This window comes from Nelumbo lutea, chromosome 2 (genome assembly GCF_056320005.1).
Source record: "Nelumbo lutea isolate HS-2025 chromosome 2, American lotus-T2T, whole genome shotgun sequence".
In the NCBI taxonomy this organism is placed as follows: Eukaryota; Viridiplantae; Streptophyta; class Magnoliopsida; order Proteales; family Nelumbonaceae; genus Nelumbo; species Nelumbo lutea.
This window is the reverse complement of record NC_142685.1, coordinates 22,187,497-22,211,244: the sequence shown is the minus strand read 5'-3', so window position 1 is coordinate 22,211,244 and position 23,748 is coordinate 22,187,497. Positions and strand designations below refer to the sequence as shown.

At 37.3% G+C, this 23,748-nt stretch overlaps 1 protein-coding gene across 1 annotated transcript in view; it reads left to right on the top strand.

The window, feature by feature from the left end:
- Nucleotides 1-23,748, top strand: part of LOC148869124 (TOM1-like protein 9) — a 42,706-nt gene that overhangs the window by 2,004 nt on the left and 16,954 nt on the right. The window contains exons 2-4 of the mRNA XM_088967236.1: nt 3,554-3,632; nt 4,402-4,515; nt 14,520-14,689. Of these exons, the coding sequence (XP_088823362.1) occupies nt 3,554-3,632; nt 4,402-4,515; nt 14,520-14,689 (363 nt within the window). The remainder of the gene's footprint in view (nt 1-3,553; nt 3,633-4,401; nt 4,516-14,519; nt 14,690-23,748) is intronic.

The following is a 23,748-nucleotide window of genomic DNA, read 5'->3' as shown; positions in this document are numbered from 1 at the left end:
GAGGGGATAAGTACCAATTATGTCTTTTCCTTTTAAGGAGATCACAAGTATTTATTCTTTCCAGAAAGATCTCCCAACAGAAGCCTCCAATTCTTGAGGGATGGGATTGCACCAAACCTCCTTAATAGGAAAAGGAGAGCCCAAACTATCAACAAGTTGAATCAAGGCCTTGAAGAAGGAAGCACAAGAAAAAAACACCAGAGGAGGAAACGTTCCAAATCCGGCTATCAGAGTTGGAAGGGTCCAAAAAAACCCCATCGAGGGCAAGAATCAAATCCAAAACATCATTTAATTCCAAATCCCTTACACCCCTTCTAAGACCCAAGTCCCAGTCAAACGCAGTTCTTGAGCTAGAGGGAACGAGAAAGGTAGAAACTGGCTCATCTTTATGTCTTGAGAGAGAAAATGAAGAGGGAAATTTGTCTAGATCCAATCCCACCTTCATCCTTGCTTCCACCTCTAAGTTTGTCTAGAGTTAAAAAAAAAGACTTTGTACATGAGCATAAAACTAGGGAAATGCAGTATAAATCAACACACTACCATGACATAAGTCTTATGTTGCCATGGTTTGATAATTCATAATGAGAGAGAGATTGAGGAGGATGTTGCCCATAGATTTAAAGTGGATGGGAAAAATGGAAAGGCACATCTAGAGTTCTATGTAATAGGAGAATATCATTTAGGCCAAGAGGAAAATTTTATGAAGGACAATACCATATGTTTCATTATTTACACATAGCTAACAAAAGTTAAATGCTATTCATCAATATAAAAAAACAAATGGCCATAAGGCCAATAATGATGTATGGAGAAAAGTGTTGGATGCTCAAGAAACAATACATCCAAACAAATGAGCGTAGCAAAGATGAAAATGTTGAGATGAATGAGTAGGAAAAATAGAAAAGATAACATCAGAAGTGGACATGTTTTTAGGAATCTAAGAGTAGGCACAACATAGCTGGAAATTGCCAATGATACCCGAAAATCCGCGGCCCAATCCGACAACCAGTCCGATCATCTCAGACTCGGATGATGCGTTTATGTAATCGGATCGAATTCAGATTTTCCAATCTGCATCCAATTAATAATTGGATTGGATTCATATTTGACTCTATTTGATTCGATTAAAATATGAATCCAATTACATTATAATGTTTATTGATTTTAATGTATAAATTTTATATAATTATATTTAAAATTATAAAAAATATGTTTTATATATTATATTTTATATGAATATATATAATAAACTCAGTATGTATATTTACATAATTACATTAATTTATTATATATAAAAGTTGAAAAGTAATAATTTTTTTAAGTTTTATTTATTTATTTTAAAATTAAAGCGAAGTCAGGTTAAATCCAAATCCAATTTGAGCCCGTTAGGATTCAAATTCGAATCGAGGTCTTCAAATCCGATCAGATTTTGGATCAAATTTGGATGTGGTTTTCAATAACTGTATCGAATTCAGATTTTGCTGAATCCAATCTGAAACTGATCTGTTTACAACCCTAGTTGGAGATAAGATGAAGGAAAGTGGACTGAGATGGTTTGGGGTAATCCAAGTCCGGTAGGAATTGGTGGTGTGCTTCGGATACAGAGGGCAAGGTTGTGGCATTGTTCTCAGGTCCAATTGGTGTTGGAATTTCTTTGAAGGATGAATTATTAGCATTGCTACAAAGACTAAGGATATCAAAGCAACTTGGGGTTTTAGCAGGCAATGGTGGAAGAGGATTCAAAATGAGTTCGGGTCTAGTCACAACACAAGGTCCCAACAACCAGTCCCAAAAGCCATTGCAGCTATGCATTTGGTAGGGCTGCCAATGGGCTGGGTTTGACCCGGCAGATCCGAACCAATTGGGTTGGTTCTAGTCCCAAGAAATGGAACCGACGGGTTGGTTTCGGGTCCTGATATAGTGTCTCGATTATTATCGGTTCAGAACCGATTCCACCTAGTCCCAAACCGATTCAGACTCATTCAAAACTAATTATTTCTTGGACCAGTTATAGAAACCTAGGTGCATGGATTAACAAGCATTCTCTATGAGAAATTGAATGTTTAGCCAAGAGGTGGGGGCTACATTCAGATGGACTAGAAGGATGACAAATGGGATGGCAGATTCTTTGGCAAAGCAAGGGGTTTACGGGGAGCAATTGTTTTAGGATAAGTTGTAATTGGTCTGAATTTGTAAGATTTAAGGGTAGTTGGGTATTCTTTCCAACTTTGTAATGTTCTCTTCATGTTTCTAATTTAATGAAATTTACAGTTATTTATAAAAAAAAGATTTGAAGGTCCATAATTTAACAATGGGTGTGGAATTGAATGGCAAGGAGGATTCATGTAGTCAACTACATATAATTGGGACAAGTATTTGTTGAGTTCAATTTAGTTGAATTGTGCTGCCAAATTTAACGTTAGCAGTTCTATAGAAAATTTTATTTTCATAATCCCTAACTGAGGCCATGTTCATAAGAGTTTGGCAAAAGTTTCAATGTTGGCTGCCAACCTAATACCGATGTTTTAAAAACTGACCAGAGGATGAATTGTTTTTGCCTCTGGGTCGCAGGTCACCAATTTGACCGTTTGGGTTGAATGGGTCAGACAATGACAATGAACATATGTGTACACACACATATGTATATATGTATAAACATGTATTTTATGAATAAAAAATTAATTATTTGTCAGATGTAATAAATGTGTATAAATAATATTTTATGTTTAATTTATATTTTTAGTTCAATTTTTAATTTTTATTTGTAAAAAACTGTTAAAATTTGTGATTTGAGGCCAAAAAAGGGATTTTTTTTGGGGAAATAGCAGGGCAATGCACTTTTTACTCCTTGCAACGCATAGATCTCAAAATGTTACCCAAAATAAAAAAATTCTCCCCAATCGAACATTCGGGTGCAAAGTTATGGCCTCTAGAAGTTTGCACATACATTTGAGTGTGCAACCCGTGACCTGGTGATTGGGTCGGATGGTTTTTGACCAGGTCAATGGTTTTGACTAAATACCAGGATTTTGGGAGAACCGAAACCGGAATCATGGCCGGGTAATGGTTCGAACAATTCAACCGACCAAAACGACAGGTTGAAGACACTGCCTAAAGCAACCTTCTACCTTTATCTAGGCTTGAGACCAGAAGTATAAGACAAGCTTGCATTGGTGCAGAAATGTGAACATTGAGATGGATGAGTGGAAAAACTAGAAAAGACAGGTTTAGAAATGAACTCATTCAAAACTAGAAAAGACAGGTTCAGAAATGAACTCATTCTGGAGAGGTCGCATCTCGTGCCTCTCCTTGGGATGCTTGTACTTCTTATCTTTAGTATGTAATAAAATTTATTCAATTATAAAAAAAAATATAGTGATAACATGCCAATAATCTTATATTCTGCTATTTATCAAAAAAAAAAAAAATCTTAAGTTCTGGTAATTATCTTGTGTTGTTCCACTACAACTGAATCCTTTTTTCTCATGATAGATGTTTAAATTTTCTCTGTTTCCCAAAATTGATAATATCATATTTTGTTTTGGCTCCCTAGGCAAGTAAGGGATGTTGTTAAAGGCATTAAAAAGCGTCTGGGAAGTAAGAATCCAAAGGTCCAACTTCTTGCACTAACAGTAAGCAACATAGAAACTACCAGTAACAAAAACTGCAGAAAATAAATTGTCCACTCTAGAATTGATTAAATATTCCGGAAATACCTGAGTGCCACTGTAGAAACAGCCCAAGAATACTGACAAATTTTTCTTGATTTTTGGGAAAAACTTCAATGACCTTCTTGTTCTTCAGCAGTAATTAACTTTTAGTTAGCTCTCCAAAAGCCATCTAAAACCAGGTAATATACCACTATTTCTTAGCTTTTTCACAACTCCATGCAGTTTGCTGATCCTAAGACTGCATGAGTTTCAACAAGAACACCTAACAAGATCCAGACCTTGTTTCTCCTATCCTTCTTGTGAATGTAGAGTATAAAATTATTAAATTAGAAAAAGGGAAGGAGGAGGATAGAAGTTGAAGTGTGGAACAAAAAAGAAAGAAGAGAAACAGGTTTTGGAGAGAAGAAAAGGGTGGAGCATACTGCTTCCTACTATTTATATTATATCATAACCATAAATGAAAAGACCAATATACCCCTGGTTGAGTACAGCACGAAAAGATTCAGATAACCTTATAACCTCCACTAAAACATGGAAGGAAATAAAATAAATCAGTACCCAAACCTCCTTATAAACACATAAAAACTAGACTCCTGTTCACACTCAAACACTACTAGATACTGAAAAACAAGATATATTTCAACAATCATTTTAAGCACATTCTTGATGATGTCCTGTTGTCTTATTTTCCATGAAGACTCATATAATTTTTTCTACTTGCTGCTTTCAGCCTGATTTTCATGTCAAGGAGAAGATACTGACTCTAATAGACACTTGGCAAGAAGCTTTTGGGGGACCAAGAGCAAGATATCCACAATATTTTGCTGCATACCATGAGTTGTTGGTAAGCTTTGAGATTTGCTGCTCAAAAGAGTTTTTCTTTTCATTTTTTTACTAGACTAGATATTGTTATTGTTTGCTAATGACATAATATTAATCGATGAAACTAGAGAAGGATCAAATGCAGAATTAGATTTATGGATGAATGTCTTAGGAAGAAGAGGTTTTAAAATAAGTAGGACTAAGATAGCACATTTGCAATATAAATTTAAAAAATAGTAGGTAAGGAAATCAGGGCACACATAAGAGCAGAGACCAAGATATCTCAATATAACCTTTATTGTTACCTTGAGGAGGATGTCATCCATAGAATTAGAACAGGATGGACGGAATGAAATGGTGTATCTGGAGTCCTAGTGATAGGACAATATCAGTTAGGCTAAAGGGAAAATTATAAGGCCAGCAATGTTGTATGGAGCAATTGTTGGGCATTCAAGAAATGACGTATCTAAAAATGAACATTGTAAAATACAAATGTTAAGATGGATGAGTGGGAAAATTACAAAGGATAGAATCATAAATGAACTTATTTGAAGGAACCTAGGAGTAGCTCCAATAGGTGATAAAATGAAGTAGAGTAAGATGGTATTGTCACTTTCAAATAAGACCGTCTATGGCACTAGTAGGAAGTGATCTACTACAAGTTGAAGAGGCTAGAAGAGCTAGGGACAAACAAAAAAGGCCATATGGGTAAGGTAGTAATGCATATAGCATTGAACAAAATGGAATGGTGGAAGAGGTTTCATGTAGCCAATTCCATATATTTTGGACAAGGCTTAGATGATGATGATGAGATATCACTCTATTTGTGTCACCTAGAACAGTTCCCATATATTACATTCAAAGTATAGAGTAACTGAATAAGTTCTAATTATTTTAGGAAGCCGTTTAGTTAGTGAAAGCATTGAGGGCCAGGGGGGGGGGGGGGGGGAATAGATGGAGAGCATTTTTTTTTTTGGTATTTGGTTCATACATAATGACATTGAAAGATAGAGTACTAAAAGACAAAGTTTAACCTCATCAAATCAATTTGGAAAGAAACTACACTTCCTTCCCTCATCAAATAAACTTTCTCTAACTTTCTAGTTTACATTTTTCTCAGTTTTTAGGGTGCCTTGTGGGATGGCCAAAGCTCGGGGGAATTCCTTTAGGAACCAATTGACTCTACGAAGATTGACTTAACCAGTGGAGGACATAATAGAGTTGACAAAAGTCAGAATCATTATTAGGTGAATACCAGGACGGAGTTTGCAATTTTCTCCATGGATGACATCTTTAGAGATTGGTTCATAGTAACATCAATGTCTACTAGAAAGGGGATAAAATCACACCAGATTGGTCACCTTCACTGCGTAGTTTGTTAAAGCTGAATTTTGATGGAAAAAGCATGGGAAATCTTTGGACAGTCAGGAATAGGTGGGTGCTATCAGAAATTATGAAGGTGATATTCTGGTGGCGTAGGGGGTGACAAAGAATATAATATATTGGGGAATTGTATAACAGGGGGGGGGTATTGTACTTGATACAGAATACCAAAAGGATGGTTAGTTGAGGCTGACCGTCTTGACACTGCTATATAAATTAATTTATTTGCAATTAATAGAATTTTTATTATCACTGATAAAAACATTCTGGTGGCATATTCAGGCCCAACAGGATAAGAAAACAGGTAAAGCAAAACTTTTAGCTGCTGGTCAAGAGGGCTTTACAACTATTAGTCTGCTACTGTTTTGGGGCAGCTTGTTCTTTCATTAATAAAATTTTGTTATTTATCAGGAAAAAAAGTTTTAGCTGAATTCCAAGGACAAGATTGACAAGTCGGTTGGGATTGTTAGACCTCGAAAAGGGTGTATAAGCATGGCTTGGTTTTTGGTGTTGATAAATAGAGAATGCAAAGGTTACTTGAGAGCTAACTGAGGTTTAAGACAGGGTTTTCCTCTATCCCCTTTTCTCTTTACCTTGGTGGCGGATATCCTTAGTCATTTTCTCGAGAAGGCAATGACCTTGAACTTGATAAGAGGGTTTGAAGTAGGAAGAGAAAGCAACACAAATCTCACATATACAATTTGCTTATGATATAATTTTTTTCTGGAAGCTGATTTAGAGAATCTTGCTCATCTGAAGAGGGTGTTCCAGTGCTTTGATGTGGTGTTTGGGCTCCATGTTAACTTCTCCAAAAGCAGCTTGGTGGAAATAAACATTGCTGATAGAGATCAGCTAAATAGCTTTCAGGAAATCTTGGGGCGTAAAGTGGATAATTTTCCTATAAGATATTTGGGGATGCCTCTAGGAGGGAATCTGAGGAACAATCATTTCTAGGATCCAGTGATTGAGAAGAGGGTGTTTCAGTGCTTTGAGCTCGTGTTTGGGCTCCATGTTAACTTCTCCAAAAGCAGCTTGGTGGAAATAAGCATTGCTGATAGAGACCAGCTAAATAGCTTTCACAGGAAATCTTGGGGTGTAAAGTGGAGAATTATCCTATAAGATATTTGGGGATGCCTCTAGGAGGGAATCTAAGGAACAATCATTTGTAGGATCCAGTGATTGAGAAATGCGAAAAAAGACTAGTTACTTGGAAGAAAAACTCTCTCTCGAAAGGGGGAGACTTGTCCTAATTAAGGCATCTATAGTTAACCTTCCTATTTACTACCTTTCAGCGTTTCTTATCCCTTTGAAGGAAAATGTCAGATTGAGAAGCTATAACGAGATTGGTGTCATCGTGTAAGCTGGGAGCAGGTTTGTAAACCAAAGGAGGAAGGTGGGTTGGATCTTGGGCATATTAAGGAAAGAAACCTAGCTCTTCTTGGCAAATGGTTGTGGTGGTTCCCTCTTGAGACAAACACACTTCGGACAGCTGTCATTAGAAGCAAATATAGGTTAAATGCCAATGGTTGGGATAGTAAAGTTCACTTGATCCGGGAGAATGCAACAAACCCCTGGAAAGGTATTTCCTCTTGCTACTCTAAATTTATTACTTTTACTAGATATCGGGTGGGGGGTGGAAACAAAATTAAGTTTTGGATTGATTTATGGTGGGGGAATCAAACCTTTGATGAATCTTATCCCTGCTTGTTTAGACTTCCCAAACTAAGGGAGCTATCATTGCCTCTTGCCTTTGTTCTTCTTCCTCTGAGATTAGTTGGAAGTTGGAACCTTTGCCTCTGACGACCCCTAAGGGATGTGGAGATGGCTGAAGTTACAAATCTTTTCCACTCCCTCCATCAGGAGGCTTACTTCTCCCCCTCTTTCTTAGACAATCGCATTTGGACCCTTCATCCAGCTGGAAAGTTCTCAACCAGGACTTTCTTCGAGGTTCTCATTTCAGGTGAACAAAATATCTTGTTTTCCTGTAAGAAGATTTGGAGCACCCTTGCTCCTTTGAGAGTTTCCTTCTTTGTGTGGGAGGCTTGCCTTGGGAGAATAAACACTTGTGAGTTGTGACATAATCCAGAGAAAGAACAGAGGTAGTTGTGACAGAATAAATTCAGTGATGGTAAATCTATTGAGCACCTCCTTATTCATTGTTCTGAGATGAGGAAAATATGGAATCACTTTCTGCATATGGTTGGATACAGTTGGGAAGCCTCCAAAAATGTTTTGGATTTTCTAAGGCAACTAGCGGGGACCCATGCGATGCATGGGATTTGGTAATAAAGGTGAAATAATGCATTTATAAATGCTTCTAATTAAATACTGTAATTAACAAAAATATTAAAAATTATGAAAAGTAATGCAATTATAAATTCTTCTAATTAAACACTGTAATTAATAATGTTAATTAATTAATACTGTATTTTTGTAATACTCTATTACAATCACATATTAATATTATACTGTAATTAAAATTATACTGTAATTAACTAAATACAAAAATACTGCAATTAATTAAATATATACTATATTAATTAATACTGTATTTATTAATTAAATGAAATACTGTATTTAGTTTACAGTAATTTAACATTAATTAACAGTAATTAAATTACATTTTACATTAATTAACAGTTATTAATTAAATGAAATATTGTATTATTATAATACCGTTAATTATTATTTATTATTATTATTATTTTGTTTTTATGGATAAAAAATTGCAACAAAAAATTGAAAACACATCAATCACATAAATAAAGCAAACATTTTCAAATAGATGGCAACAACAAAAACAAAAATAATCTACACCATTTTCAAATAAATAAACCAAGCATTTTAAACCCAAAATGTTAATAAATAAATGCTGTAATTAATAATGTTAAATAAATAATACAGTTAATTGTTAAAAATACTGTAATTATGAAAAATACTATTAATTAATAACATTGTTTTTCAATAAATACTGTAATTATGAAATTACTGTATTTATTTAAACTACATTAATTTCTGGAAATTATTATATTTTCAGAAATATATTGGTAATTTCTTGGCTAAAACTAATTAAATGTAATTTTTTGGTAATTATAGTTTAAAAATAATTTAGTTAAACTTAAAAATAAATACTGTGAATTATATTACTGTTAATTAATGTTAAATGTAATTTTATGATATTTATAGCTTAACTTATAACCACTGTTAATTACAGTTTAAAAATCATTTATAGCTTGCAATTTTATGCTATTTATAACATAATAGACATCACTAATGTATTTTACATTATTTGTAGCATAATAGCATAAAATTACATTTAATTACAGTTTCAATATTTTGAAATATTAATAATATTTGTATAATTGATAGATATTTTTATTATTTTTTGGTTACTTATGCTAAATTATATCACTAAATTACATTTAATTTCTCATTCCAGTAAATACTGTAATTATTAAAATATCAAATTATTAATAATACTGTAATTATTTAAAAAATATATTGCCCACTAAATATAGTTGAAAAATAATTATTTAGTTACATTTTAAAAATAATTACTGTTAATTAATACTATTTTTTATAAATATTTTTAATTAACAATACTGTATTTATTGAGAATACTGTTAATTATTAACAATACTGTAATTATGAAAAATACTATTAATTAATAATACTGTTTTTCAATAAATACTGTAATTATTATATTACTGTGTTTATTTAAAATACATCCATTTTTGGAAGCTATCCTATTTTCAGAAATATATTGGTAATTTCTTGGCTAAAACTAAATAAATGTAGTTTTCTGGTAATTACAATTTAAAAATAATTTACTTACAGCTTAAAAATAAATACTGTGAATTATATTACTTTTAATTAATAATTAGTGTTAATTAATGTTAAATGTAATTAAATGAAATTTTCTGGTAATTAAATGTAATTTTATGCTATTTGTAGCTTAACTTATAATTACTGTTAATTACAGTTTAAAAATCATTTATAGCTTATAATTTTATGCTATTTATAGCTTAACTTATAATTACTGTTAATTAATGTTAAATGTAATTTTATGCTATTTTTAATATAATTAAAAATAATTAGTGTTAATTACTATTAATTACTGTTAATTAAAAATATATTATTTAAAAAAATAATGTATTTATTAATTACTGTTAAATGTAATTACTGTGAGTTACATTTTAAAAATAATTACATTTAATTATATTACCGTTAATTAATAAATACATTATTTATAAAATATTTATTAATATTGCTTTTCAGTAAATATTGTAATTATTAAAATACTAAACTTTTAATAATGTTGTAATTATTAAATTACTGTATTTATTGAAAAAAATGTAATTACTGTTAAATACAGTTGAAAAATAATTATTTAGTTACAGTTAAAAATATAAAAATAAATTTATAAATAATTATTGAAAGCATATTTATAAAAAACAATAAATAATTACTGAAAATAAAATAAATATTAATTATAATATATATAAATATATAAAGAATATATACCATTATTGTAAAATTATTAATAATAAATATAATTTTATTGATAGTTATTTTCTATAATTATTAATTGACATAAGTGAGATTAGTTATTTACAATATTATTTAGTTATTGAAATAATATTGTTATTTAAATTCTTAAAATATTAATTATTTATTGAATTTAATAATCCATAAAGTTATAATTGTACTATTATTAGGAGATAAATAGGAATTAGAGATAATTTAGGAGATAAATAGGAATTAGAGACAATTTAGGAGGAAGTGGGGGAAAGTGGTTCCACTTGGCTAAACATTAGAAAAGCAAATCCCTCTTTCTTTATGGTTGTTAGAAATAGTTAAGCATATGTGATTTCCTTATTGGTTTAATGGGTAATTATGTGGAATTAAAAAAATAAGAAAAATAAAAAAATAGAAAAATAGAATGGGGGTTTCCTGCAAGAACTATGCTGACATGGCAGGACCAATTTTAATATATATAGATATATATATCAATGTTTTAAAACGCGGAGGCATGACGTGGGGCGTTCCACTACCTAGAGTTCAGAACGCAAGAGGCGTAAGCCTCCCGAACACAAGGAGGCGTAAGCCTCCTTAAGAGCAGGGGGGTTAGGAGGAGGATGAAGAGGAAGGGGGGATCTCATTTTTTCTTTATTTTTAATAAAAATATTTTATATTAAGAAGAATAAAGATGCATAACATTAGTTCAAAGGGGGCAATGGGCAAGGGGCAAACCACTTTCTTTCTCCTTATCTTTTCTTCCCTTTCCTTTTCTCTTTTTTTTTTTTTTCTTCTCTTTCTTTTTCTTTCACTTCCCTTCCCTTCCCTTTCTTTTCCTTTCCTTTCCATTCCTTTTTTTTTTCGGTCTTTTTATATCAGATGTGCATGAGGCGTACGCCTCTAGCATGCCTCATGAAAAAAGCGCAAGAGGCGTATGCCTCAGAGGTGTCAGCGCCTCTGGTATAGATGGCATGGTAGGGGTTTGGACCAGAGAGGGAAAGCCTACTGATGCACTCTGACCCATGCAGTGCTATGGGGAGCTTGGGAAGAAAGAAACAATAGAATTTTTGAAAACAAGAAAAGAACCACTGAAGTTCTCATTTCCTACATAGCCTTTTTATGTAACCTTTGGATGACAGGTTCTGAGATCTTTAACTAGGTTACCCTTTCAGACTTACAAAGGAATTTGGTGGACATTTCGATGGGAGTGCCAGGGGAAGCTGGGATTGGAGGTGTTATTAGGGAGGAAGAAGGAATATTTGGTGGGCTTTCAATGGCCCATTAGGGGTTGCAGACTCTACAAAAGCTGAGATGGTGGCTGCCTTAACAAGTCTCAGAATTGCTAAGAATTTGGGACTTTCCTTCTCAACCATTGAAGGAGATTCTGTAAACACCATTAAAATGGCTAGGGGAGGACAGTGGCCCTTGGCATCTAATACACTACCTGGATGAAGCTAGAGATATAATGGCTTGGACGACTGTAAGGATTAGATGGATCCCTAGGGAACTAAACTCTGTGGCCGATGGTCTAACAAAATCAGGGATCCATAGGGATTCTCTGTTTAGTGGCTGCATGTTACCCTTGTAATTTCATTGGCGAGTCTTTGTTGCAGTTGTACATATCATCATGTACCCTGTGCTTTGTTTTTAATGAAATTGTTACTTTTATCAAAAAAAAAACAAAGGTTCGGTGGCATGTAATAATCTGGTTGAGGAAGGAGGTTAAAAGACTCTGGCTGAAGGATGTGGTAGCTGGACCATGATACCTAGGTCATTAGATTAGGGAAGCTAGTGTTTTTAGCCAATGATGCAAGTTTTGCATGGGTGCTATAGTCAGAAAATAACCGTGCTGGCTAATTTGATCCTCCGTATTTAGTTGTATATTGTTTACATTTTTTTAACAATACAAGTTAACAGTTACTGACGCAAAAGCAAAGTTTTAAAATTTGGTGATACCCTAATTTGGATTAAGCTGGTTGCAGAGGTGAATCAGCTAGATCCCAGTCAAAGTTTGCAAATTTCAGACCACCGATTAGATTGACTAATTGTCCAAGAAATTTTTTGGTACTAAACAGAAAATTTTATTAAAAAAAGGGATTGTATTTTTTGATAGAGTTTTCACCACAATGAGATACATCATTCCAGTCAATGCTTTAAAACACAGAAGCATGATGGGAGGTGTTCCACTACCTGGAGGTATGAGGTGCAATTCAGAATGTAAGAGGCATAAGCCTCCTTAAGAGGATGGGGGCGAGGAAGAAGAGGGAGGGTTCCATCTTTTTTTTTTATGAAAGATGTCTTATACTAAGAAAAATGAATATGCATGGCACTAGTTGAAAGGGGTCTTGTCGAAGCAGATGAGGCGTACGCCTCTTGCACCTGAGGTCTATGCTTTAGAGGCATCAACACTCTAGCATACGCCTTAGGGCATTTTGGGGGCGCCTCACCTGGAGGTGTGCCTCCAAGTGTACATCCCCCACGCCTTTTAAAACACTGATTCCAGCTTTCAGAAAATGCCAGTGCCATAAAACTATTAAATACTCTATTAAAAATATCCTATGTCTCCAAAAGACCACAAATCCTCTCTCTTCAACTCTTTCAACTCTGGATGTGCTAATGCTCTGTCCATGACCAACAGCCCAATGTCATCAACTAAAATTGTGTTTGTATAAGCTTCATGATTTGTGCTTTTAAAGCTCCAATTTTAGGCTTTGTGCTTTGGGGTTTAAATGTGTTTTTGGCTTTAGATTATTGTGTTTTATAAAAAGCAACTCTTACCAAACATTCTAAACACTTTTTGGCTCATTTTTTGCTTCCCACAGCCCAAAGCCCAAAAGCAAAAGCTTTTCCAAATGGAGCCTAAGGTGGTGCTTGGATAAGTTTTTTGGAAGTACTTTCATGCTTTGTGTAGCAAAGAACTTCTTTGGAGTTTGGTAATGTGTGTTTATTGAAGCAAAAACATCAAAAGCAAATAGAACGCTTTGTGCCTCAACTACGCGGCTCAGGTCATTTTTTCTTTTTTTTTACAAAATGTAGAATCCGTGAGCTTGTGAAGCCTTCCAACATGCCATATATATGAAGACATGACACTTTTATGCCAGGCCTTTAGAGTTTCCACGTGGCACTTTTATGCCACAAGGCAAAAAATGTGCGATGTGGCATTAATTTGTGCAACATATCAATGACATGATCATCTTTAACAACTATTTTGTGAACCACGTGGCAGCTTAAAGGGGTAGGCCCTTCAAAGATGTGTGGGTTTGCCATGTGGCATGATAAACAAGGCACAGATTATAGGTTGACATGTGAAGGTTTTCATGTCACACGTGGTAAAGCAATACATTGCAACTAAATGCTTATTGATGCTTTTACTTCCAAAAGCTTGTATTGAAATCAATATTTACCAAATTGCAAATTCATGCTTTTATTCTCTGTAAAGCACAAAAGCAAAAACTTAAACACAACCTAATTTATTCCTTGATTCTACTTTATCTCTAAAGGTCCACCTGTTTTCTCCCCAAATATCCCAGCATACATCGAAGGGAATGATACTCGAGAAAATTTTTATCTTTATTACTGCCTTCAGTTCTGGGACACAATGCAAATATATCCCCTGGTTGAGATGTGTCTGGCTTTGTAAGCTGAAACATCAAGAAACGAAGGGCTACACAAACTCCAAATTGTCCAAGAAAATTGGAATATTGGCAATCCAACTTGGTCAAATAATCTGAAAAAGAGAATTTACCTTAGGGTTTTATTGCATGACAGTCCTCTCCACTTCCTTTTTCATGATTGCTAACCAGGTACTTGCACTTCTCTCAAACAGTGAAAACACACACACACACACACACAAGGGTGTATTTGCTCGTGTGAATGTGTTTGTATAAAACAAAAATAAGGCCAGTGAATGCCTCTTGCCTTAAAATTCTATGCAAACCCTAAAAGCTAAAACATCCTTCACATTAGACTTCCAAATTAACTCACCTGTAACTCAGTTGATTCATGACTTTAACCTTGGATTGGTAGCTTACTGAATGAGTTCTGAGTTTAAATTATTGCCAAAGAGAAACAGGGTTACTGCTATTTCTTTTGAAGTGTAAAATATTACATATCTTTACATTGCAGCGTGCTGGAGCAGTATTTCCTCAGAAATATGAGAAGGCTACACCTGCATTAACACATCCAGGTCCTCCGCAAACACGGCCACTGTCATCTTATCCTCAAAATATGCGTAAATCTGACCATCAGCATGAGGCGCCTGAGTCTTCTGCAGATTCTGAGTTTCCAACATTGAGGTACACCCATTTATTCTTATTGCGAGCAACTTAGTAATAACTATGTTCTATAAAGACAGTGGTATGCCTCACCTGCATAAATATTTCTCTTAGTCTTATACTAGACTGTCAATGATGTTCCCTTTCTTTGCTGTGTACAAGTATTTGATGTAGGAAATTTATCACTACATATGATACTCAAACTGGTTTACTGGAGTAATAGAACCTTTTTTTTTTTGTTATCAGTAACCATGATATTAGAGCTAGCCGAATAAGGGTAGATTAGTCATTTTATTTCTGTTATGTACTTATGTGGCAGTTTTAATAGAGACTTCCTGTCCCATACTTAAGTGGGGGGCAGTTTAGTCTTTGTACAACTAATTAGAGGCTATTTCATATTAGGGTCGACTAATAGGGTTTATGCTATCAGATTCGACTGTTCCTTTTCTTCTTCTTCTTCTTCTTCCTCTGGTTCGAACTGCTGAAGCCACTGAGATAACATGGTATCAGAGCAGGACGTTGCTCTTTAAATCTCTGCTCGTGACTGCTGTTCCTTTCTGTTCATGACTTATTTTTCTTCTCTCTGGACTGCAAATGGAGAACACAGACTCGACCTAGGTCTGAGAACATTTCGGCCTCTCTTTCTCTTCTCAGAGCTTGATTGCCTTTCAAGAAAATAACTCCAGAAATAAGTGTATGGTCGACTGAAGCTCTCCACCAAGGTGTAGTTTGTACACAGTGGTGACTGATTGTGACTTGTTGTGAACCTATCACCTGAGTTTAGAGACTGCTGTAGTGTTGCCTTGGCTGTTGTAGTATTCGGTTGGTGACTGAGAGTTCAGGATTAGAGACAGCAGTGGGGGAGACATAATGACAGCAACGGGAGATGGTTCTAGTGATCAGAAACCGTGTGATGATCCCCTCCGATTATTTGGGTGTGCAGATGATCTCCATTAAACTTAATGGTGAGAATTATGTGCCATGGGCCAAGTCAGTGGAAGTTTTCCTCAAGGCAAAGAGGAAAGTGAAACACGTGAAGGAAGATAAACCATCAACTAACTCTCCAGGGTTTGATGACTGGGAACAGGAAGATGCCCAAATCATGACATGGTTATGGAATAGTATAGAACCCAAAATAAGTACCAACTTTATGTTCTTAGATACAGCTAAGGACATATGGGAACATGCCAAGAAGCTTTATTTTGGGCAGGATAATACTACAAGGGTATATTAGCTCTATCAGGAGTATTTTGATCTACAGCAAGGGAATAAAACCCTAGAAGAGTACTATGCCAGTATGAAGAACCTCAGAAATGAACTCAATGTCTATCATCCCCTCACTCCAGATGTTAAGGTTCAACAACAACAGAGGGAACAACTAGATGTCACTAGGTTCTTAGTGGGGTTGAAATCAGAATATGAACCAGTTAGGGCCCAAAAATTGGAAGGCTCTACGCTTCCTACACTTGAGGAAGTTTTTGCACGACTTCGTAGAATTTCTTTGGGATCTACAGAGAATCCCACACAGTCTGACAGATCAGCATTTGTAATAGCCAAAGGAGGTGGACGTGGTACTAGAGGGGGAGGACATGCCTCCCGAGGAGGTTGTGGTGGTTCCGTATTTGGCCGTGACTTGGGGGAGGTCATGGTAAAGGAAAAAGTGACTCTACAAGGAATTGTACCCATTGTGGCAGGGACGAACATTTGGTGAATTTCTGTTATGATCTTTGTGGCCCTCCTTCTACATGGGCTAATCATGCAGTAGCTGGTGGGGTTGATGTTAGTGATAACCAACAGGCAGATCTAACACCTTCCACATCTACATCTGTTTCCGAGAAGGAGATGGTGAGTGTATCACGCAATGAGTATGAGAGGTTCCTCCAGGCTACTTCACAGCATACTGCAGCCACCCTTGCCCACTCAAGTATAGCTTGTCTGGCATCCAAACCCTCTCCTTGGATTATTGACTCTGGAGCCTCTGATCACATGACCAGGACTCCAGGTGTGTTCTCTTCCCTCTCTGAAACTTCCACATCTTGCCAACGGATCCTCTTCTCCCATTTGTGGTGTTGGTAATGTTGACACGACTTCTCTTTCTTTATCATCTGTTCTATATGTCCCTAAGTTTCCATTGAATCTTATGTTTGTTAGTAAATTAACCAAGACTCTTAATTGCTCTATTACATTTTTCCCTTTTGTGTTTTTCAGGATCTCAAGACAAGGAAGAAGATTGGTGGGGGGCATGAGGCTGGTGGATTGTATTACCTTGACGGTGGTGGATCGTCAGTTGCACTTCAGACTTCACTCACTCCTCTACAGTGGCATTGTCGACTAGGACATCCATCTCTCAAGGCATTCAAGATACTGGTTCCATCTTTGAGTCATTTGTTGTCTTTACAATGTGAGTCGTGTCAGTATGGGAAACATCGTCGGGTTCCCTTCAATCCTAGAGTTGATAGTCGTATGTTGAGTCCTTTTGCTTTGGTTCATTCAGATGTTTGGGGTCCGATTAAAATAGACTTATTAATGGTTACAAGTATTTTGTCACTTTTATTGATGATTGTTCAAGGATGACATGGATTTATTTAATGAAAGAAATGAGTGAATTATTTTCCATTTTTCAAAAATTCCATGCTTAAATACGTACACAATTTGGTGTTCCAATCAAAGTTCTTCGTTCAGTCGTGAATACTTTCTTACTTCCTTTCAACAGTATTTAGAACAACATGGCATCATTTATCAAACTTCATGTGCATCCACTCCTCAACAAAATGGGGTGGCTGAACGAAAGAACCGTCATCTCCTTGAAACTACTCGGTCTATTCCTCATCATACGAGTGTTCCTAAACGATTTTGGAGTGATGTACTTACTGCACGTTTCCTTATTAATCGGATGCCTTCCTTCATTCTTCATGGTCGGTCTCCCTTTTCTATTTTGTTCCCCACCTTGTCTCCCTTTCCATTAACACCCCACATCTTTGGCTGTGTGTGCTTTGTTCACAATATGAGTCTTGGGATAGACAAGCTGGATGCACGCTCTATTAAGTGTGTCTTTCTTGGTTACTTTCAGACTCAAAAAGGGTATAAGTGTTACAATCCCATTACTCGGAAGTACTATGTCTGTCATGATGTCACCTTTTTTGAGTTTGTCCCCTTCTTCTCGGGACCTGAAGCATCGGTGTCTCCACCTTTGCTTCCTCTTCCTCTTCCAGTCTGTGATCTTGTTCCGGTTGTTCCAGTTGGGGTTGACCCTTCACCTCCTCCGGTGCAGATCCCTACTGAACGACCACCGATCTGGCACGTGTATACTCATCGACAGACACCGGCTCCTCCCCCAGCTTCTACCTTGTCTGCGGATCTTGTTGTTGCTCCTGTCCCAAAGCCTTCAGGACTTGATCTTCCCATTGCTTTACGGAAAGGTAAACATAGTTTTACCCTCCATCCCATTTCCAATTTTGTTTTAGTCTCTCGCCTTTCTGCTTCACACCGCCAGTTTGTTTCACTGTTGTCATCTATTTCTATACCTAAGAATGCCCAAGAGGCTCTTAGCTCACTTGGGTGGCGGCAGACAATGGAGGAGGAATTCTTTGCCCTTCAGCATACTCAAATGTGGGAGCTCACTACTCTTCCTTTCGGTAAGCATGTCGTGGATTGTAAATGGGTGTATACTGTTAAATACTTTTCGGATGGTAGTGTGGAGCATCTGAAGGCCATACTTGTTGCTAAAGGTTACTCACAGTTGTATGGGGTGGACTATATGGAGACTGTTTCGAATGCTGCTACAGTAGTCCGAACCAGGAAGAGAATGAAGGAGAAGAGGAAGAAGAAGAGAAGGAGAAGAAAGAAAATAAGGGTTTGTCGAAATCTGTTGGATTACCCCTACAGTCGACCCCCTTAATCTTCATTAGGTTCTAACGATCTTTACAAAGACAAAAATGCCCTTACTTAAGTGTGGGGCAGAGTGACTCTAATAACACTGCCACATAAGCAGCTACTTAACAAGCATAAGAAGACTAAACCACCCTTATTTGGCACACTTTAACACTCCCCCTCAAGCTGGAGAATATATGTCATATAATCCCAGCTTGTTACATAGATAGTTCACTTTCCTTGAGCTTAGAGCTTTTGTAAACAAATCTGCCCACTGGTCATTAGAGTCCACATGTTCTGTATTTATCTCTTCAGTAAGGACCTTCTCCCTCACAAAGTGACAATCAATCTCTATGTGCTTTGTTCTTTCATGAAAGGCAGGGTTGGATGAGATATGGAGTGCAGTTTGGTTGTCACAGTACAATCTCATAGGTTTATCCATGTGAAATCCAATTTCTTGTAAGAGATTCCTGAAGAAAACTGAAGAGAGGAGAGCTGAGAGTTCGACAATGAGGGTTTGAAAATGAGAGTTTCGAACCTACTCTCTCTTAGCACCCTAACACTATTTTATTAAGATATATTTGAATAATTACAAGGAGGCCCTTAGTTGGGCAAGAATTTACAAAGAACTTAATATAGACAGGATGGGCCCAGAATAAGGCCCATTACAGAAAAACATAAATAACAAAAAAGAATAAACAACCTATGGGCCATTCGGCCCATCTTCTCTACACTCCCCCTCAAGCTGAGCATAGATGTCAATCATGCCAAGTTTGCTAGTATCATGCTGAAGTTTTGCCTTGGGAATGCCTTTGGTGAGGAAATCTACCAACTGTCCTTCAGATGTGATGAAAGAAAGACACACTTCACTCGAAGAGACCCTTTCCCTAATGAAGTGTCGATCAACTTTAATATGCTTGGTTCTATCATGTTGCACTGAGTTGTGAGCAATGTTGATGGTAGCCTGATTATCATAGTACAACATCATTGGTTTGTCATATTCAACTCTAAATTCTTCCATCAAAGATTTTATCCATAATAATTCAGAAACTCCATGTGCTATGGCCATGTATTCTGCTTCAGTAGAAGACCGAGCAACAACCGACTGTTTCTTACTTCTCTAAGAAACAACATTACCAACCACCAAGCTGCAATACCCAGAAGTAGATCTTCTGTCATCAATGTTTCCGACTCAGTCAGCATCGGTGTAGGTTTCAAGTTTCATATGACCATGCTTGGCAAATAGAATACCCTTTCCTGGGTCTTAGGGGGTTTCTATTAAAGATTCAGAGGAGGAAACGGAGGCTTTGTTGGTGGCAAAAGAAAAAAGGTGTCTGGTGGAAAAAGACAAGCTAAGGAGCTACTATGGTTGGCTTGGGGTTTGAACGATGGGGCTAGAAGTACAAACTGAGGTAATAGAAACCAATGCAGATGACAGCCATGGATCGCATCCATTTAGTTACTTGGAACATTAGGGGTTTGGGATCAGGAAGAAAGAGATTAGTGGCAGGGAATTTTTTGAAGAATTAAAGGGTAGATATTTTGATGCTTCATGGAACAAAAATACAGAATTTAAACTTCAGAATAGTGAGGAGCATTTGGGGTTTTAAGCCCTATGATTGGCTCTCGCTTCCAACAATCAATACTGTTTGGAGGGGGTAGCAATCATTTGTTGAAGTGTTTGTCTTCAGACAATTTTGTGTTGGTCACTACGGTATATGGACCAATAGAGAATTCACTGAAACAGAACTTCTGGGAGGAACTGAGCGAAGTTAGAAGTAGATGGAATGAAGCCTTGGGTTATTGGGGGTGACTTTGACTCTATAGTTGGTTTGCTTGAAGGCAAGTGGTGTTAGGAGGTTGAGAGATATCCGCTTATTTTTCTGAGTTCATCCAAAAGTGGGAGTTGATTGATCTTCTGTTGCCTGGTGCTGAGTATACTTGGACTAGACCTGTTCATGGGCCAGCTGGATAGATTGCTCTAGACCTGTTCACGGTGCTAAGTATACTTGGACTAGAGCCTTCAAATTGCTCTAGTGCAGCTGGATAGATTCTTAATATCAAATGAATGGGAGGAGCTTTTCCCTAAGACGTCTCAGGAAGCACCTTCCAAGGTGTTATCAGACCACATGCCCCTCTTGCTGGACACGAGAGATATCCAGAAAACCCAGCCCCTTCTATCTGGAACATTGCTGGCTAGAAGAAGAGATGGATTGGAAAATTAGGAACTGGTAAAATGAGGTGCAATTTGAAGGCTCGACAAGCTTTGTATTATTCAAGAAATTGCAAGGATAGTCTTTCATCCTTGATGAAATGGAAGTCCAGCTACTCGCACAAACTGGGATGGTGTCCACCGCTGCAAGGATAGTCTGTTCTGGCATTGGTTCCAAATGGTGTTAAAAGGTCAAAGGAGGTGTATTGCCATTGGCTCCAAAACATTCGAACTTGATACAAGCCGATCTCTCGGGGATGGGGTGTTGGTGATTATAGAGAGGGGAAAAGGGGCATGATCCAGAATCGTTCTTAAAGAAGATGAGGTAAGCTGGATTGTAGGTGCTTTGGAAGAATTACTAGAAAACCACAATAGACTTTTTGAACCATTAAGATGAGCGGACAGGGGAAGGATACTCTCATTTTCAGTTGCTGAAAATAGATGGGGAAGATACATAAGGTTAAGCCTTTGGGAAGGAGCGAGAAGAACAAGAAACATTTGTATTCCAGAAGAAGCTAACACTTTAGGGTGGGAAACAATGTCAAAAACTTTGAGTTTGTTTCTTGCCAGAAAAGAAAGACCAGAAGTTGTTCCCCCCTCGACAGAGGAATTTCCAGGCTTAGAGAAAGGAAAAAGCAGAGTGACGGTGGTTGGAGGAAGAGCTTTCATATTCCTGGTCCATAGACTTGGTCCATTTGGAAATTGGAAGATTTGTATGCACCAAGCCATAGGACGTAAGTTGGAGAGACGTGGAACTTGGCATCTCAGCGAACCTGCATTCCCCGACATTGTTAACTCTGAAACCCTTTGAAACAAACAAGGCGGTGGGCTTGCCCCATCGGAGGAGACAGTCAGCAAGTGGGCGGGGTTGGGATCAGTGTTTGTGTATAGGAAGAAGGTGTTGATTGACCGGTGGTGGCCGAAAGTGAATGAAAACCTCACAAATCTGAGTTTTGACGGTTGGATAGTGATGCACGGCCTCCCCTTTCATCTTTGGACAATGGAGACGTTTAACCTAATAGGAAGTCTCTGTGGGGGACTGGAGGTTATTGACAATCTAGAGAGATTTCCAGGAGCTTTGATTTGTCAGGATTAGGGTGAAAGGGAGAGGAGTGTTCGTGATACCTCGAGTAGTTCCCATTCTCAACAGAGACTGAGTCAACTCACCAACCCGAGCCCAGCACATGTGGCAAGTCAAGGAGGGTCACACAACTACTAACCAGGTGAACTTGCGTGGAGTGCACAACCAACTTGCAACAGAAGAGATTACGTTGGGAAGAAGCAAAGCCAAGCGCAGTAACTGTTTTAGGAAGTTTGGCAGTAACGTGGAGGAAGCTTGGGGAAGAAAAGGAAGGTCCACTCAAAATTTAAATTTTAAGCAAAATGTTGTTCAATGAGAGAGAAAGCTGGAAGCAAACGGGCAATCCCAACAAAACCCGACCCGACCTCTTTTCTAGTTCCTGACAGACCTGAGAGTTTGGGCCGAATAAAGACAAAAGCCCATTTTGTTCAAGTTGACGAGATTGACAGCCCCCTACTACCCCTCTACTCTTTGGAGAAGGCTTTCCTAAAACACCTCTCTCTAGTAGAGGAGAAGTTGGGGGGGGGGGGGGGGTTTAATCGCCTTCCCACGCCATTAACTTTAGGGAGCTCGAGTTCGGAGAGGGGAGAGTTGGAGGTGGAGACTGATTCAGAGTTGAGTTCGTACGAAACCAAAGCAGATGTCAATGGTCAGGAGGTAGCTCTAGAAGGAGTTCAAGTATTGTTCAAGAACAGCGGAAATTGGGGAAGTGTGGACATTTTGAAGCTAATGCAGCTGGTCAATCCATATTACAGTCAATCTGAAGACAGACACCAAGGGAAAGGAGGAAAGCTGGAACTTGCAGCAAACACCCTTCCAAGCTTTCTGATTGACCCCATAGTTTGTCACACTTTAACTATTTCTTCTCCTGGTTTCTCTACCTCTGAGCCTTACTCCAATCCCCTTGTTTCCTGTGTTTCAGGTGAGGTGTCATTCTATCCCAACTGTCGGAAAGTCTCTGCGATCAAGGAGCCACTCAATTTGCAGAGAGCTGCAAGATAATCAACGACAAAGAGAACAGTGGGCCAGGCTCGAAGCAGCAGAGAGAAATGAAGGGAAGTGGTAAAGGAAAAAAATCGGAAGTAGGAGGGAAGAAAGGGACAAACAGAGTGCTCAAAAGACTTCAATGGGGTTTTGTCGACCAGGGAGTAGGACCTGAAATCAGTATTGATAAAAGGTTAAGGGAAAGGCAGTCGTACATAAACCATGAAGATCTTGAGTTGGAAAGTAAGGGGGCCGGGGGTATTATATAGAGAAGCTTGGTTAAGGATACACCTAAGGAAGGAAAACCCAAACATAGTAATTTTACAAGAAACAAAGAAAGAAGTCATTTAACAGAAGGTTAATTAAAGCAATTTGGGGAATCAGAGGAAGAAAATGGGCAAATCTCCCAGCAATGGAAACAGCAGGTGGAATTCTTATTGTTTGGAAAGAAGAGGCGGTTATTGGATTAGAAGTAGACAAAGGGGAGTTTTCTATTTCTATCCTGTTCACAAACATTTCCGACGGTAGCAATTGGATTCTGACAGGGGTGTATGGGCCTAATTCTCCACCACAGAGAGGAAGATTATGGGAGGAACTGGATTCTATGCATGAATCGGAGGACCTGCCTTGGTGTGTTGGTGGTGACTTTAATGTCACGAGGTATTGCATGAAGGAGTTCTCGAACTCTATTGCTAGACACAATCTTAAAGACCTCCCTCTAAGCAACGGCTCCTTTACCTAGTCTAATATGCGGGAGTGTGCTCCTTTACCTAGTCTCCCTCTAAGCAACGGCTCCTTTACCTAGTCTAATATGCGGGAGTGTGCTCCTTTACCTAGTCTCCCTCTAAGCAACGGCTCCTTTACCTAGTCTAAAGGCATCGTTCAATCTGAAAAGATGTGGACTACTCACAATGACTTCCAACAAAAGTTTCT